The sequence below is a fragment of the Primulina huaijiensis genome, chromosome 11 (genome assembly GCF_012295235.1).
Source record: "Primulina huaijiensis isolate GDHJ02 chromosome 11, ASM1229523v2, whole genome shotgun sequence".
In the NCBI taxonomy this organism is placed as follows: Eukaryota; Viridiplantae; Streptophyta; class Magnoliopsida; order Lamiales; family Gesneriaceae; genus Primulina; species Primulina huaijiensis.
In genome coordinates this window covers 24,413,106-24,427,224 of record NC_133316.1, presented here as the reverse complement: position 1 = coordinate 24,427,224, position 14,119 = coordinate 24,413,106, and the positions used below count along the sequence as shown (strand labels likewise).

The 14,119-nt window shown below is 37.9% G+C and overlaps 2 protein-coding genes across 2 annotated transcripts; one reads left to right on the top strand and one right to left on the bottom strand.

The window, feature by feature from the left end:
- Window positions 1-4,369: 4,369 nt before the first annotated feature.
- On the bottom strand, window positions 4,370-6,276 carry LOC140988972 (probable 2-carboxy-D-arabinitol-1-phosphatase). The gene is made up of 7 exons (XM_073458101.1): window positions 5,980-6,276; window positions 5,667-5,818; window positions 5,356-5,475; window positions 5,175-5,274; window positions 4,796-4,935; window positions 4,636-4,715; window positions 4,370-4,556 (listed from the first exon to the last, which is right to left on the bottom strand). Exons 1-7 carry the CDS (start codon window positions 6,137-6,139, stop codon window positions 4,430-4,432), a joined length of 879 nt encoding a protein of 292 aa, XP_073314202.1. The 5' UTR covers window positions 6,140-6,276; the 3' UTR covers window positions 4,370-4,429.
- A 501-nt stretch (window positions 6,277-6,777) lies between these two features.
- Window positions 6,778-13,697, top strand: LOC140987196 (DNA-directed RNA polymerase II subunit RPB2). Its single transcript, XM_073455607.1, has 19 exons — window positions 6,778-7,222; window positions 7,988-8,209; window positions 8,306-8,596; window positions 8,718-8,915; window positions 9,231-9,295; window positions 9,377-9,463; window positions 9,538-9,658; window positions 9,751-9,795; window positions 9,883-10,020; window positions 10,140-10,212; window positions 10,446-10,522; window positions 10,627-10,734; window positions 10,845-10,961; window positions 11,131-11,286; window positions 11,401-11,505; window positions 11,593-11,718; window positions 11,795-11,872; window positions 11,956-13,158; window positions 13,302-13,697. Exons 1-19 carry the CDS (start codon window positions 6,968-6,970, stop codon window positions 13,419-13,421), a joined length of 3,585 nt encoding a protein of 1,194 aa, XP_073311708.1. The 5' UTR covers window positions 6,778-6,967; the 3' UTR covers window positions 13,422-13,697.
- The last annotated feature ends 422 nt before the right edge of the window (window positions 13,698-14,119 follow it).

Here is a 14,119-nt window from a genome sequence, read left to right as displayed (position 1 = left end):
ATATTAAAACTAAATCTTTTAAACACTCTTAATTATCAAATCCCATTTCTCTTCTAGAATTTAACACCTGTGCGCCATTGTTTTCAAGTTTTTTTTACATGTTCTAATTATCGCAAACATGCACATCAAATCTTGTCGATTCAACTAAGAACTCAAAATTTTGCTTGAGGATTTGAAAATGCGACGAAATTTTTATAAATGTTACACAGAGGAAAAACATTTCAATCAAGGTACGCCAAGTAAAACTGTTTCAAAAACTTACTTATTTTTGTGGGGAAAAAAAAACTCAATTAAACCCATTCACGACTGCTTTTAACAGATGTATTCCTCGGTTTGGTTTCACAATAAACTACAACCATGTATACTTTGTTTTTTTTTTTTTTAACACTGCAATGAAAGCAGTTCCTGAAATGAGAATGAAGCTTTAGCAGAACATATTGTTGGAGAAGGTGGCGTGGTAAGGCGACGGCTGGTCGTGGTCGCTGCCGTGGTAAGGCGACGGCTGGTCGTGGTCGCTGCCGACTGGTTTGGCCGGAGAAGGTGGCGGCGGCCGGTTTTGAGGTTGGGGTTAGGGTTTCGGGATTTGGGGATTTTTGTTTAATTTAAGGCCTTGTTTGGTTGTCCAAATTTTGAAATCCAGAATTTTAATCTTTTATTAAATTTTGACTTCCGTGATTTGTGAAAATTAAATTCGACCATTTCAAAAAAAAAAAAAAAATTAATTGCATGAAATAAAATTAATATGGAATTATTCATTATTTTATCGCATTTGTTTATTTCAATAAAATATTTGTGGATGAATAATTATGAGGTGTAAATATTTTATTTCTTGCAAATTTGGTCTCCATGCTTTATTTGGCCCAATTAAAGTAAATAAAATTTTCTTGTGAAAATTTTAAATTAAGTTGATATCTTGTATCTCAAATTTGGTTAAATTTAAATTTCATGTTAATAAAGTGATTTTTTTTGAAATATGTAGATATTGTTCAAGTTCAAAATAAATTGTGTTTCAATTTATACGAAAAATAGTCGACCCAAAGGAAGACTATTTTTTGGCCATAGATGATTTTAAAGTGCATCTAGATCTATGCGGAAAATAATCAGCCCAAAGGAAGATTATTTTCTGGCCAGATTTTAGATTCAATATATCTTCTTCAAGTGCATTTATATCTATGCGAAAAAATAGCCGGCCCAAAGGAAGACTTTTTTTTTTGCCAGATTGCAGACTTAAAAAAAAATTGTGTTTATATCTATGCAGAAAATAATCGGCCCAAAGGAAGGTTATTTTTTGGCCAGATTATAAGCACATAATTATGTGGTCTTAAAGCGTGTCAAAACTATGCAAAAATTAATCGGCCCAAAGGAAGATTATTTTCTTGCCAGATTGTAGACATATTATATGATATTAAATTGTGTTAAATTTATGCGGAAAATGATCGGCCCAAAGGAAGGTCATTTTCTGGCCAAATTTTAGCACAATATGTGGTACTAAATATGTGATAATTTCGGATTTATCCATGCATGCAATTTTCGGTCCAAAGAAAGGCATATTGTTGGCCGGATTTATTATCAATATTTAATAACCATGATATTTGAGAGCCCACCACCAGCATGCTTATATTTTATGATTTATTTAATTTAAATATATGCATGGACTATAATTTATTATGAGTTTTTTGTTCTATTTTGATATAGCATCTTCTATATCTGCCAATCTGAACAACATTCCAGTACTTAATGGCTCAAACTTCAAGAAATGGAAAGAGCATGTTATGATAGTTCTCGGCTGCATGGATTTGGATTATGCGCTAAGGGAAGATCGCCCCGCACTTTTGACCAGTTCAGGAACTGCTGATCAAAAGGGTTCTTTGGAAAAGTGGGAGCGATCAAATCGCATGAGTCTGATGATTATGAAATATTCCATTCCAGATACTATAAGGGGTGCAATTCCTGAAGAAAATGATGCCAAAAGGTTCCTTACTCAAATAGCAGATCGTTTCGCTGCAAATGAAAAGGTCGAGACAAGTACTATTCTGACTAAACTTGTCTCAATGCGGTACAAAGAGAAAGGGAACATAAGGGAGTACATAATGGAAATGTCAAATCTTGTGACTCGACTAAAAGCATTCAAGTTAGAATTGTCGGAAGACATAGTCGTGCATTTAGTCTTGATCTCTCTGCCTGCGCAATTTAATCAATTCAAAATAAGTTATAATACCCAAAAAGAAAAATGGACATTGAATGAGCTTATTGCGCAGTGCGTTCAGGAGGAGGAGAGATTGAAACAAGATATGTTTGAAAGTGCTCACTTGGCATCTAACTATCAAGGTAATTGCATCAATAAGAAAAAGAAATGGAGCAATAAGGAAGGAAACTCTGGGACTTCACAGCATATAGAGCAACAGAAACAAGATAAAGTGATCACTTGTTTCTTTTGCAAAAGGACTGATGGGCATGTGAAGAAGGATTGTCCCAAATATGCCAATTGGCGTGCAAAGAAAGGGTTGTCTAAGGAGCCAGTTGTCAACTGATGGTGAAAGATACATCATATGGAAAATGACAATAAGATTATTGGTGTTTTAAAAGATTTATTTAGGAACTGAGATTTTTCATTTTCTGCTATTTGAATTTGAAAATATGAAATTTGATTTTAGTTTCATGTTTGGACAAATCAAGTTTTTACTTTATCCACGTGTATTTTCAATTTTTCAAAATTCAAATATGTTTGGTATGAGTTCCTTGATTGATAAGTTTGATAAATTGAACATCAATATTTTAAATGACATTGACATTATGCATGCATGAAATTTTAAAATTAAATGCAAATTAATTTCGTATGTTGACTTTAGTGGGAGTGAGTAAATTGGAAAGTCAACATTGAGAAATATAGATATTGATGTTTATGTCCACATATGTGGTGGTATAAATTTTATCAGGTGATAATCTCATTCGGATTTATAGAGAACACTGTTTGGATATTGTGTACATCATTGGAATGTTGGGCAGATATTTAAGAAACCCGACATTAGATCATTAATCGGGTTATGCGGTATATAAAGTGAAATAAGGATTTTATGCTCACATATCGGAGATCTAACATTTGGAAATAGTTAGTATTTGGACTCCGAATAAAGTTGCGTAATTTTATCACCGAAATGATCATTGGTCTAAGAAACCATTAAGAATCAATTGTGATAATAAAGCATATACATTATATTTAAAGAACAACTGAAGCTTGTCAAAGTCAAAATATATTGGCATGAAGTTTCTAGTTGGAAAGAAATAATTCAGAGTGATTGTGTGTCAATTGAGCGTGTTATTGCAAACTCTATAATCGCGGATGCGTTTGTCATGGGTTGGCCACCCAAGATTTTTGGGCATGTGACACACATTGGTGTTGTCCATATAGTTGATATGCCTGTACAGTGGGAGTTTGTATTCGGTTTAAGCGTTGACTCATTTGACATGATTTAAGTTTCTGTACAGACTAAGGTTTATTTGAATTACTCTGAAATAAAGTGATGACTTTCATTGCGGTTTAGCATTTGGTTGAAAGTCTGTTATTGGACTCTTTGAGTCATAAGGAGGACCGGTTGGAAATACAGGTTTTATTCTTGGATCACATTTATGTATTTCCATGCTACACATCCATACTTGATCTATGTTATTGATTATGTTAATATTGTGATCATTGATGGGTCTAGTGATTTTAAATGTAGCGATGACTGCTTTGGTTCAATATTGGTATAATTGATAGACCAGATTGTTAAGGAATATTTTGGTTTAGATAGTAAGAGCTCAATCCAGTTTTTCAATGTACAATATCCGGATAACTTATGTGGCCCAAGTGGGAGATTGTTGGAATTATTTTGTGGGCTCACATAATTTAATTAATTGTACATGGACAGGCTATCTAATAAAGGACCCAATAGAGTGATCTAATTAGTTATGGGTTTCCAAAGTATTAAATAAATTGGTATGGTCCACCTTATGTATAGAAACCCAGCCCAATTAGGTCTTCTATGATGGGTTGAAGACTGCTAAGGTTATATAAGGTTATGGTCCCCAAGGCACAGAGAACATAACACAGAATACATACGGCACACGTATTCTAGATCTCTCTCCTTCTCCCATCAAAGACAAGAATAAGGTGGTCGATTCTCTGTTGTCTTGAAAGATCCATAACTCTGACGCTCAATCTATCAATGGATTCTGATACGTGTTTACTGTTATTTATATTTTCTAATAATTTGACATGAATTCCTGGCTTGTAGTGATATATGGATTTAATCACATGTCTTATAGATTTATTTTATTAAATCTCCAACACATATTACATATATAGATTTAGTGTCAGTTATATCTCGTGTATCCAGAAGCAGTTTTCAGTATGAAACAAGTTCCCCTGTTCCTGAGTTCTGGTGAGTATTCAGTAATGGTAAATGTGATCAGTGTACATATGGGCTGTCATATTCAAGGCTTGAAGCATTGCTTCCCCGTATATATTAAAGCTAAAGACGCACAACCCGCCATTGTTTACGTCGATTGCACGAAACCTGTGCAGTTAAAAACCGCCATTTTAAGCTCGCTTGCAAAACTCGACTCAACTATGAACAGCTGATAATTTTGACATACCTCTCTGGCCCCAGTCCAAGAGCCGTGCAGATCAATGCCCTCAAAATCGACTTATGAGTAACAACCAAGAAACTTTCTCCCTGTCCGTTCCAGAAAATGTGTCAATGTACTAGGATAGCTCGGGAATAGATTGAGTTTTTGGTCAAGAGAAGAGCCTTACTGGGGTGAACAAGATTTCTAACCAAGCTTCATGAGCTGTCTGCCACAATTGTCGAATAGGATACACGCCATCAACACAAAAATTTGAAGGATCCTCTCTCCAAGCTGTGTACTCTTTGGGATATTTCTTCCGGGCATCCACTGCCTCCAAACACTAAACGTGATTTACTAAGTGGATATCGCTGACAGATTTATCAAGTGATGACTAAATTCATTGCGAAGCAGAGCTGTGTGTGTTGTTGATTCAAATTTCTTTACAAGAAAGTAAAATATCATGAATCGGAGTATCTATTCATGCCAAAGGGCTTAGGAACTCTATGTTTGGACTTTGGAGTATCAGCCAAGGGGAGGGTTATAACAGAGGAACAAGGGAGACCCACCATTTTTCATGCCTTCAAGAAAATATAAGTGAGCCTCCTTGAGCGTGTCAAGATAAACCAGAGGTTGATCCCTCCCTTGCCACAAGATTTCGGCAGTAGACTGCATCAACACAGAAAGTTTTAAAATATTCTTTAAGTATTTATTGTTGAGAATTGACCAACCTAATAAAGCACAACAAACCTTGGCACGAGATATAGGACTCGAAAAACACTTGTCAAAGTGCATCTCGGCCAAGGCATTTCTGCACCTTTCGGCTTGTGCTGCCCCGGCCTCGGTTAGGACTGACAGGTTTGAGCTGCCCTATACACACAACAATATGGTTTGCAGCAGTATAATTTAAGAAGTAAGGGGACAGCCAAAAGCACCGAAAATGATCGTGTCTCTAGGCTCTATCTATCTAACATGTTTTAACTCTAAAGTAATAACTATAATTACCCAAAAACATTTTCCACCCACTTTTCCCCCAATACCCCAAACCAAATGAAGCATACCTGAACTCTACTCTCTTTATTCCACGAGCTAAGACCATGTCGTACAATCGTCACCTTCTTTGATGAAGACAACAATTTTTCAGAAAGTGAAGTTGTGGCTCTTTGAAAATCATATGCACCACCAGTCAAAGAGCTGTTGTTTCCAGATACTTCTGCGAAGATAAGTGATGTTCAGGAAACAAAGTTTGTGTAACTGTTGCCAACATTTTCTCACCAAGCAATATTGAGAGGTAATGAGAAAACAGACGAAATTAGGATCCCACATCTAAGCAAATTGTTACACGCGCAGCGCCAGCAATTATTGTAAAGTTACCAGTTGCAGTGGACTGTTCTGGTCTCGAAGATGAGCATATAACGCGATCACGTTGGCCGGAGTATGCCAGAAGGTTGGGAGGTTTTCTTGAACCATAGACTGCGGCCGTTGGCAATAATGGAGAGAACATAACAGCCATTTCCCCAGCGCAACCTATCATAACTAGAAGCTAATGCAGCCTTTTTCCAGCCTTCTGGATTTCTACTTGTTTCGTTTCGTTTTTCCTTAGTTAATGATTAGCCATCGTCGGGGGAAAATCTATCCCTGAGATACTTTTGGGTGGTTGCTGAAATATGGTTGCTANCATGTTAACGAGTGAGTTTACGTTACATGATAAGATTTACTCTGATTTTTGTAATAAAAATATGTGATTTTAAATTTTTTTTTAAATTTTATAATGAGATGATATGCTAATCACATTTTTATTTTTATTTTTAGTTTGAAAATAAGAGGGATTGAAGGTCCATAAATTTTAGGGAGACTTGGTGGTCTTGATCGCGTGTGGGCTTATCTAAAATATAATAGCTTTGTTCAGGGAGCCCATTAATTAATAATTAAAAGGCCCAATTTTCTTGAGTTGGACTAATTTATTAAATTGGGTCATATAACCCATCAACATTAAATTTTCCTCCAATCTCTTCTCTCAACTTTTTTAATTTGGAAGCGAAACAATTCGTCGATCATATCTGTTTAAAATACAAATTAATTAAAAAAAAGTCTTACCAAAAAAGAAAATAATAAAAAAAGGAAAGAAAGAAAAACGGGTGCAGGGGTAGCCGCCTCACTCAATTTTCGCTCACCCCACCCCCATTGAATATAAAAGGGAACCCATCCTCATTTTTCTGACTCCCTTATCGAACACGGCTCACGGGCATCCGCTTCTCCTCTCCTCGGCTGTAACTTGCTGTGGCAAAACCCGCGCATATATAGAAGTCTCTTGAATTGACTTGAACCCCTAGAAAATCAACAAGAAAAACCGAAGGAAATCATGGACTTGGAGGAAGAGTGCTACGAACCGGCGTACAACGAAGAGGAGGATGACGATGATGAGGACATTACGCAGGAGGACGCGTGGGCCGTCATTAGTGCATATTTTGAGGAGAAGGGTTTGGTGCGTCAGCAACTCGATTCGTTCGACGAGTTTATTCAGAACACTATGCAAGAAATCGTTGATGAGTCCGCGGACATCGAGATCCGACCCGAGTCGCAGCACAACCCGGGCCACCAGCCAGACTTCGCGGAGGTCGTTTCGCTTATGGGAATTTTTTTATGAGTGTTGATATGCATTCTTCGAGAAATAGGAGCAATTTATGGAGTTTTAGGGTTTGCAGCACGGGAACTGTTTTTTATGCGTTAATTGCGGTGATGCTCCGAACATTTCGATGGTTGAGTTTTTCTTTTGTGTGTTTCTTCATGAACTTACGGTAAAAAGAGACAATTGGAAAGAGGAGACATGTCTTTGTAACTGTAAAGGTCCAAGGGTTTATGAGTGAAAGAGCCAATTTAAAGAGTGTTTGTGAAAGTAATATTGGCTGGTGATCTGTCGATCTTAATATTGCAAGGCGTCAATACAAAAAGAAAAACAATAATGTCTCCTGCTTTGATTTATAGGTTTTTGACATGTGAAGTTGTGTTGTTGCTAGTAGTAGTCATTTAAAGAACTGAGATTTGAGTTGCTTGATTAGAGTTATATGAATAGAAAAATCTTGGTTGGACCGTTACCAGAAAATTGGAATGTTGTTTTTTGGTTTCATGGAATCTGTCATTAACGGGTTAGCTGACAAAATCGATGCTCGGACTTTCTTCTAGCTGCCATTTCACAAGATAGATTGCAAGTTAAGTGACTGAGACTGATATTGTAGTATTTCGGATGACACGGAGGAATTTGTGCAGCCTGAGAAACATTAGTGCATGTTTGTTTTGAAAAAGAAAATTTTCATGTCGTCTGTTAACCACTAATCTGCTAAAGAGGATCTAACTTTTTTGTCTCGGCTTGTGACTTTTGCAGACTATTTATAAGATTAGTTTTGGCCAAATATACCTGAGTAAACCAATGATGACAGAGTCTGATGGAGAAACCGCGACTTTGTTTCCTAAGGCTGCAAGGTTAAGGAATTTGACTTATTCAGCCCCACTGTACGTGGACGTTAGCAAGAGAGTTATCAAGAAAGGTCATGACGGTGAAGAAGTTACCGAGGCTCAGGATTTCACTAAAGTTTTCATTGGGAAGGTAAATTGATGCTGTTTGACACGTGTTGAAGAAGGGAAAAATTTCAGGCTTTTCTCCAAAGGTGACACTGACACTTCCTCTTGTTTATCTCTGTAGGTTCCTATTATGCTTCGGTCAAGTTATTGTACTCTATATCAGAATTCAGAGAAAGATTTGACAGAACTGGGAGAGTGTCCATATGACCAGGGTGGTTATTTCATCATAAATGGAAGTGAAAAGGTGTTAATTGCTCAGGAGAAGATGAGCACCAATCATGTCTATGTATTTAAAAAGAGGCAACCAAACAAGTATGCGTATGTCGCAGAAGTCCGATCCATGGCCGAGACCCAAAACAGGCCACCTAGTACAATGTTTGTCCGGATGCTTTCTCGTACTAGTGCCAAAGGGGTAATGGACATGCCTAGGCAGATGACAATTTTCTCTTTTCCCTTGTGGATGCATGATTTCTTTCCGTACCTTTTCAAGTGCCTTGGTTTTATGAATATGTGTGTGTGTGTTGCGATTGCAGGGTTCATCTGGTCAGTACATACGTGCCACCCTCCCATACATTCGCACAGAGATTCCTATCATTATTGTGTTCCGAGCACTAGGGTTTGTTGCTGACAAAGATATATTAGAGCACATCTGCTATAATTTTTCGGACACTCAAATGATGGAATTGCTGCGACCCTCCTTGGAAGAAGCATTTGTGATCCAAAATCAACAGGTACCGATTAGAAAATAAACCTTAATGAGGCAATGAAAGTGTAAGAAAATAATTTTTTGAGTCATTGTTAAAAAGATATTTGATTGTTTTGACAGATGAGCATCACTATTGAGCCTGCTATTTTTTGCATCATTGCGTTATATTGTGGCATTTAAAGAAATATAGTTGTCATTGCTTACCTGTTCCATATAAATTTCAGCACAGTGTTCTAGCCTGTCAAAAATCAATGACATTTTGAGAACTTGCTGCAATGCTACTTTACTTTTGACTGTTACGTACATTTTCTAGTCGGTTAATGATCCGATACTGATGTAGGTTGCTCTAGACTACATTGGGAAAAGAGGAGCCACTGTAGGTGTCACCAGGGAGAAAAGAATTAAGTACGTGTTTTCAAAATCGCATTCCTTGTCTGATGACTTTTCAGTTGTTTCTAAATCTTAGTCCTCTTGCTACTTGGGCAGGTATGCCAAGGAGATTCTTCAGAAAGAAATGCTTCCGCATGTTGGTGTTGGGGAGTATTGTGAGACAAAGAAAGCTTATTATTTTGGGTAGGTTACTTTCCTGTCTGGACATCATGTTACATTATTCGATGTTAATACTTAAGGTTGTTCCCTTACTCTAGGTATATCATCCACCGGCTTCTGCTGTGTGCAATTGGCCGGAGGGCTGAGGATGATAGAGACCACTATGGCAATAAGAGACTGGATCTTGCTGGTCCTTTGCTTGGTGGCCTGTTTCGAATGGTTTGTTATTGCTAGATATTTTATGGGGTTTATTTGACCATAAGAAATGAAATTTTCTTCATCTGAACATTGGCAATTATCTGTGGATGCAGTTATTCAGGAAGTTGACAAGGGATGTTAGGTCGTACGTTCAGAAGGTTTTGATCGATGAAGGCCTTGCTGTTATATGCATAGATGAATATCACATTTTGTAATTATATATATTTGTTTCTGTCCTTGGCCAGTGTGTCGACAACGGGAAAGATGTCAATCTGCAATTTGCAATAAAAGCCAAAACCATTACCAGTGGCCTTAAATACTCTCTTGCTACTGGAAACTGGGGACAAGCGAATGCGGCAGGTACAAGAGCTGGAGTTTCCCAGGTTGGCTTGTCATCTTTCTTTTTTTTTCTATTTTATAGTGAATGTTTTTTCAATAAGTTATGACTTTAAATGTATTTATTTGTTTGGTGAGAGCAATTGTTTGGATTGCTATATTGCAGGTGTTAAATCGTCTGACTTATGCCTCTACCTTGTCACATCTGCGAAGGCTCAACTCTCCCATCGGTCGTGAAGGTAACATGTTTGAAGTTTTATTGGTTTGTATGTTATAGCAGTCAACTCCAGATTAGTATGTATTTCTGGTCTGTTTCAATTAACTAACCTCTATTTGACTCAGTTGTCACATGCAAAGAATATTAACTAATCTGATGCCCAATGATGCGGATCTTATATAAAAATAGTTAGCGATGATTATAATGTCTTCTAATCGTACTTCAAATTTAGCTTTCTCTGTTATGGGTTTTCAGGGAAACTGGCTAAGCCGAGGCAGTTGCACAATTCACAATGGGGAATGATGTGTCCAGCAGAAACACCAGAAGGACAAGTGGGTGCTCTTTTGGTTTAGCATTTACTCGGTCATTTTCACCCATTGTTAGTTTATTTATTTTCTTAATGTGATAAACCTACTGTTTTTCATTATAACTTCAGGCTTGTGGATTGGTGAAGAACCTTGCACTGATGGTCTATATAACAGTTGGTTCGGCGGCGTATCCAATTTTAGAATTTTTAGAGGAATGGGGTACTGAGAACTTTGAGGTGAGCAGTATTAGGGCCTATCTGAATAACAAGTCTGTTGCTGTCCTTACTGGGCTAATGTTTGTACTTATACTTCCGTACACTTACTCTTTGTCATTCTTTGTTTCAAGGAAATCTCTCCGATTGTCATTCCTCAGTCAACAAAAATCTTTGTGAATGGTTGTTGGGTTGGTATTCATCGGAACCCTGATATGTTGGTGTCAACTCTAAGACGTTTGAGGAGACGTGTAAGTGACAGATCTCAACCATCTTTGTATGTTTTTTCCCAGTTTATGGCATGCAGTCCTTGTAAATCAAGCAGAAAGCCATCTGCCAGGGTGGTTTTTATTTTCCTGTACTAATGTGTTGATGCCAATGAACCTGTTGATGTTGTTTGGTCCTGATGTTTGTGGACAGGTTGATGTTAATACTGAGGTGGGTGTGGTTCGAGATATTCGTTTGAAAGAACTTCGGATATATACAGATTACGGTCGCTGCAGTCGCCCATTGTTTATTGTCGAAAAGCAAAGATTGCTTATCAGGAAAAAGGATATACAAGCCTTGCAACAAAGAGTATGTCACATTTGACCTTTTCGGTTCTCATGCCCTTTGTCCCTGTTGATATGATTGCCCTAAGTCTGTTGTATTCTTTACGCGTTCTGCTCGTTCATGTATACATGTTTCCAGGAATCTCCTGATGAGGGTGGCTGGCATGATCTTGTTGCAAAAGGATTCATAGAGTACATTGATACTGAAGAAGAAGAAACAACTATGATTTCCATGACAATTAATGTGAGTAACAAACAGGCCTGATAGATTTTCATCATATAGCATATTTTACTCATGTGAGATGCCGACATACTGATTACTTCGCTTTAGGATCTTGTGTCTGCCAGGCTAAATCCAAGTGAGGCGTATTCTGATACTTATACCCACTGCGAGATTCATCCATCTTTGATACTGGGTGTGTGTGCTTCAATCATTCCCTTTCCGGATCATAACCAGGTGACTTGAAGTTACCAATATGTCTTTCTTGGTCAAAATTTGTTTTCTGGTAAGTCTGACATTTGTTTCTCCTCAGTCTCCACGTAACACGTACCAGTCAGCTATGGGCAAACAAGCCATGGGTATTTATGTCACCAACTTCCAATTTCGGATGGTATGGATTCTGATTTTATTTTTGTTTATTTTGTTACTCCTGTTGATTTTTATTGAATTCACTCTTGTTGCGTTGTATCTCAGGATACTTTGGCTTATGTGCTTTACTATCCCCAAAAACCTCTTGTCACCACTCGGGCCATGGAGCATTTGCATTTTAGGCAGTTACCTGCTGGCATTAATGCCATTGTTGCCATTTCCTGCTATTCTGGATACAACCAAGAAGATTCTGTCATTATGAATCAGTCATCAATCGACCGGGGCTTTTTTCGATCCCTATTTTTCCGCTCTTATAGAGATGAAGAGAAGAAGATGGGAACACTGGTCAAAGAGGATTTTGGCCGTCCAGATAGAGCCAACACCATGGGCATGCGTCATGGTTCGTATGATAAATTGGATGATGATGGACTTGCTCCTCCAGGAACTAGAGTTTCTGGTGAGGATGTTATTATTGGGAAGACAACCCCCATATCTTCTGATGATGCTCAAGGACAAGCTGCTCGTTACACAAAACGTGATCATAGCACAAGCTTACGCCACAGCGAAACTGGGATTGTGGATCAGGTCCTGCTGACCACAAATGCAGATGGGTTAAGATTTGTCAAAGTGAGAGTGAGATCTGTGCGAATACCCCAAATTGGAGACAAGTTCAGCAGTAGGCATGGCCAAAAGGGAACAGTGGGTATGACTTACACACAGGAAGACATGCCATGGACTGTAGAAGGCATCACTCCCGATATCATTGTCAATCCACACGCTATTCCCTCTCGTATGACGATTGGTCAGCTTATTGAATGCATCATGGGCAAAGTTGCAGCTCACATGGGAAAGGAAGGTGATGCCACTCCATTTACAGATGTCACAGTGGACAACATAAGCAAAGCTCTTCATAAATGTGGTTACCAGATGCGTGGTTTTGAGACCATGTACAATGGGCATACTGGAAGAAGGCTTTCCTCTATGATATTTTTAGGTCCCACTTACTACCAGAGGCTGAAGCACATGGTTGATGACAAAATTCACTCTCGTGGAAGAGGCCCTGTCCAAATTCTGACAAGGCAGCCTGCTGAAGGACGATCTCGTGATGGTGGTCTCCGATTTGGTGAAATGGAACGAGATTGCATGATCGCACATGGCGCTGCTCACTTTCTGAAGGAAAGGTTGTTTGACCAAAGTGATGCCTACAGAATACATGTTTGCGAGCGGTGTGGATTGATAGCTATTGCAAATCTAAAAAAGAATTCATTTGAGTGCAGAGGATGCAAAAACAAAACTGATATAGTTCAGGTATTTATTTCCTAGTCAATCTCCGTTCTTCTCTGTGCTTGCATGCTCATGATTACGTTATCTTTGGACTCTTACGTATATGCTAATTTGTTGCCATCTTAAAAATCATGAAAATTCGAACCAAAATTTTTCTGTCCCTGCAGGTTCATATTCCATATGCCTGTAAGCTGCTTTTCCAGGAGCTAATGGCTATGGCAATAGCTCCAAGAATGCTGACAAAGGATATCAAGCAAGCGAAAGATGTAAAGAAGAAAGGAGCTTGATGCCATCATCTTGTTTCAGTTGATCGTTCGGTGTCGTGACATTGAAAACCTGAACTCTAACTGAAAACTGTTTGGAAAGGAGAGGATGATGGGTGAAAAGGAGAAGCTATGTCAAATGCTGGCGTTCCTTGAGAGTTTGAAGGCAATATCTTGTTGTGTAAGAGAGAACATGTTATTGACCTGAACCCCCTTTGCTGTGTAAAATTGTGTTACTTATGATCCATAACTTGTTTAAAATTATTCCCGAGCAGAATTTGAATCCAAGAAACTTTTCAATCTGGTATTATATGACCGAACCAATTTTTGTTCGAGCGTCCTTTTCCGTTTTATACCAGTTCGGAAATCATAATGAAGTTTTGATTTAAGAACTGTGCATATGAGGCCTCTAATAACTATTATATGAAACAACGTTCAAATATATCCGTACTTTGGGCTAATTTTATTTGGAAGTCAACTTAATTAGATTAATGAATTCTCTTCTTCAATCTTCAATTGAAATTAAAAAGGAAATTGAACTCAGTAAAAACTAATAGCATTGTTTTATAAAATAAAATCTGCAACTAAATATCATTAATTTTTTTAAATAATATTAATTTGGCAAAAAGGACGCTCTCGTGCAAAGGCACTTGATCAAGAAATTAACGTTGTCTTATGTCGATAGAACAAGGGTTGCGTATAGCCGGAGCAGTAGTCTCTCG

Excerpts from the sequence above, each read along its gene's own strand:
- LOC140988972 (XM_073458101.1), bottom strand. The coding sequence starts at position 6,139 with ATGATAGGTTGCGCTGGGGAAATGGCTGTTATGTTCTCTCCATTATTG. Across the intron at positions 5,819-5,979 it reads AGAACAGTCCACTGCAACTG|AAGTATCTGGAAACAACAGC; the intron begins GTAACTTTACAA and ends TTATCTTCGCAG. Across the intron at positions 4,936-5,174 it reads TCTTGAAGGCATGAAAAATG|TGGATGCCCGGAAGAAATAT; the intron begins GTGGGTCTCCCT and ends GTTTGGAGGCAG.
- LOC140987196 (XM_073455607.1), top strand. The coding sequence starts at position 6,968 with ATGGACTTGGAGGAAGAGTGCTACGAACCGGCGTACAACGAAGAGGAG. Across the intron at positions 10,213-10,445 it reads CTCTCCCATCGGTCGTGAAG|GGAAACTGGCTAAGCCGAGG; the intron begins GTAACATGTTTG and ends ATGGGTTTTCAG. Across the intron at positions 11,287-11,400 it reads TACAAGCCTTGCAACAAAGA|GAATCTCCTGATGAGGGTGG; the intron begins GTATGTCACATT and ends ACATGTTTCCAG.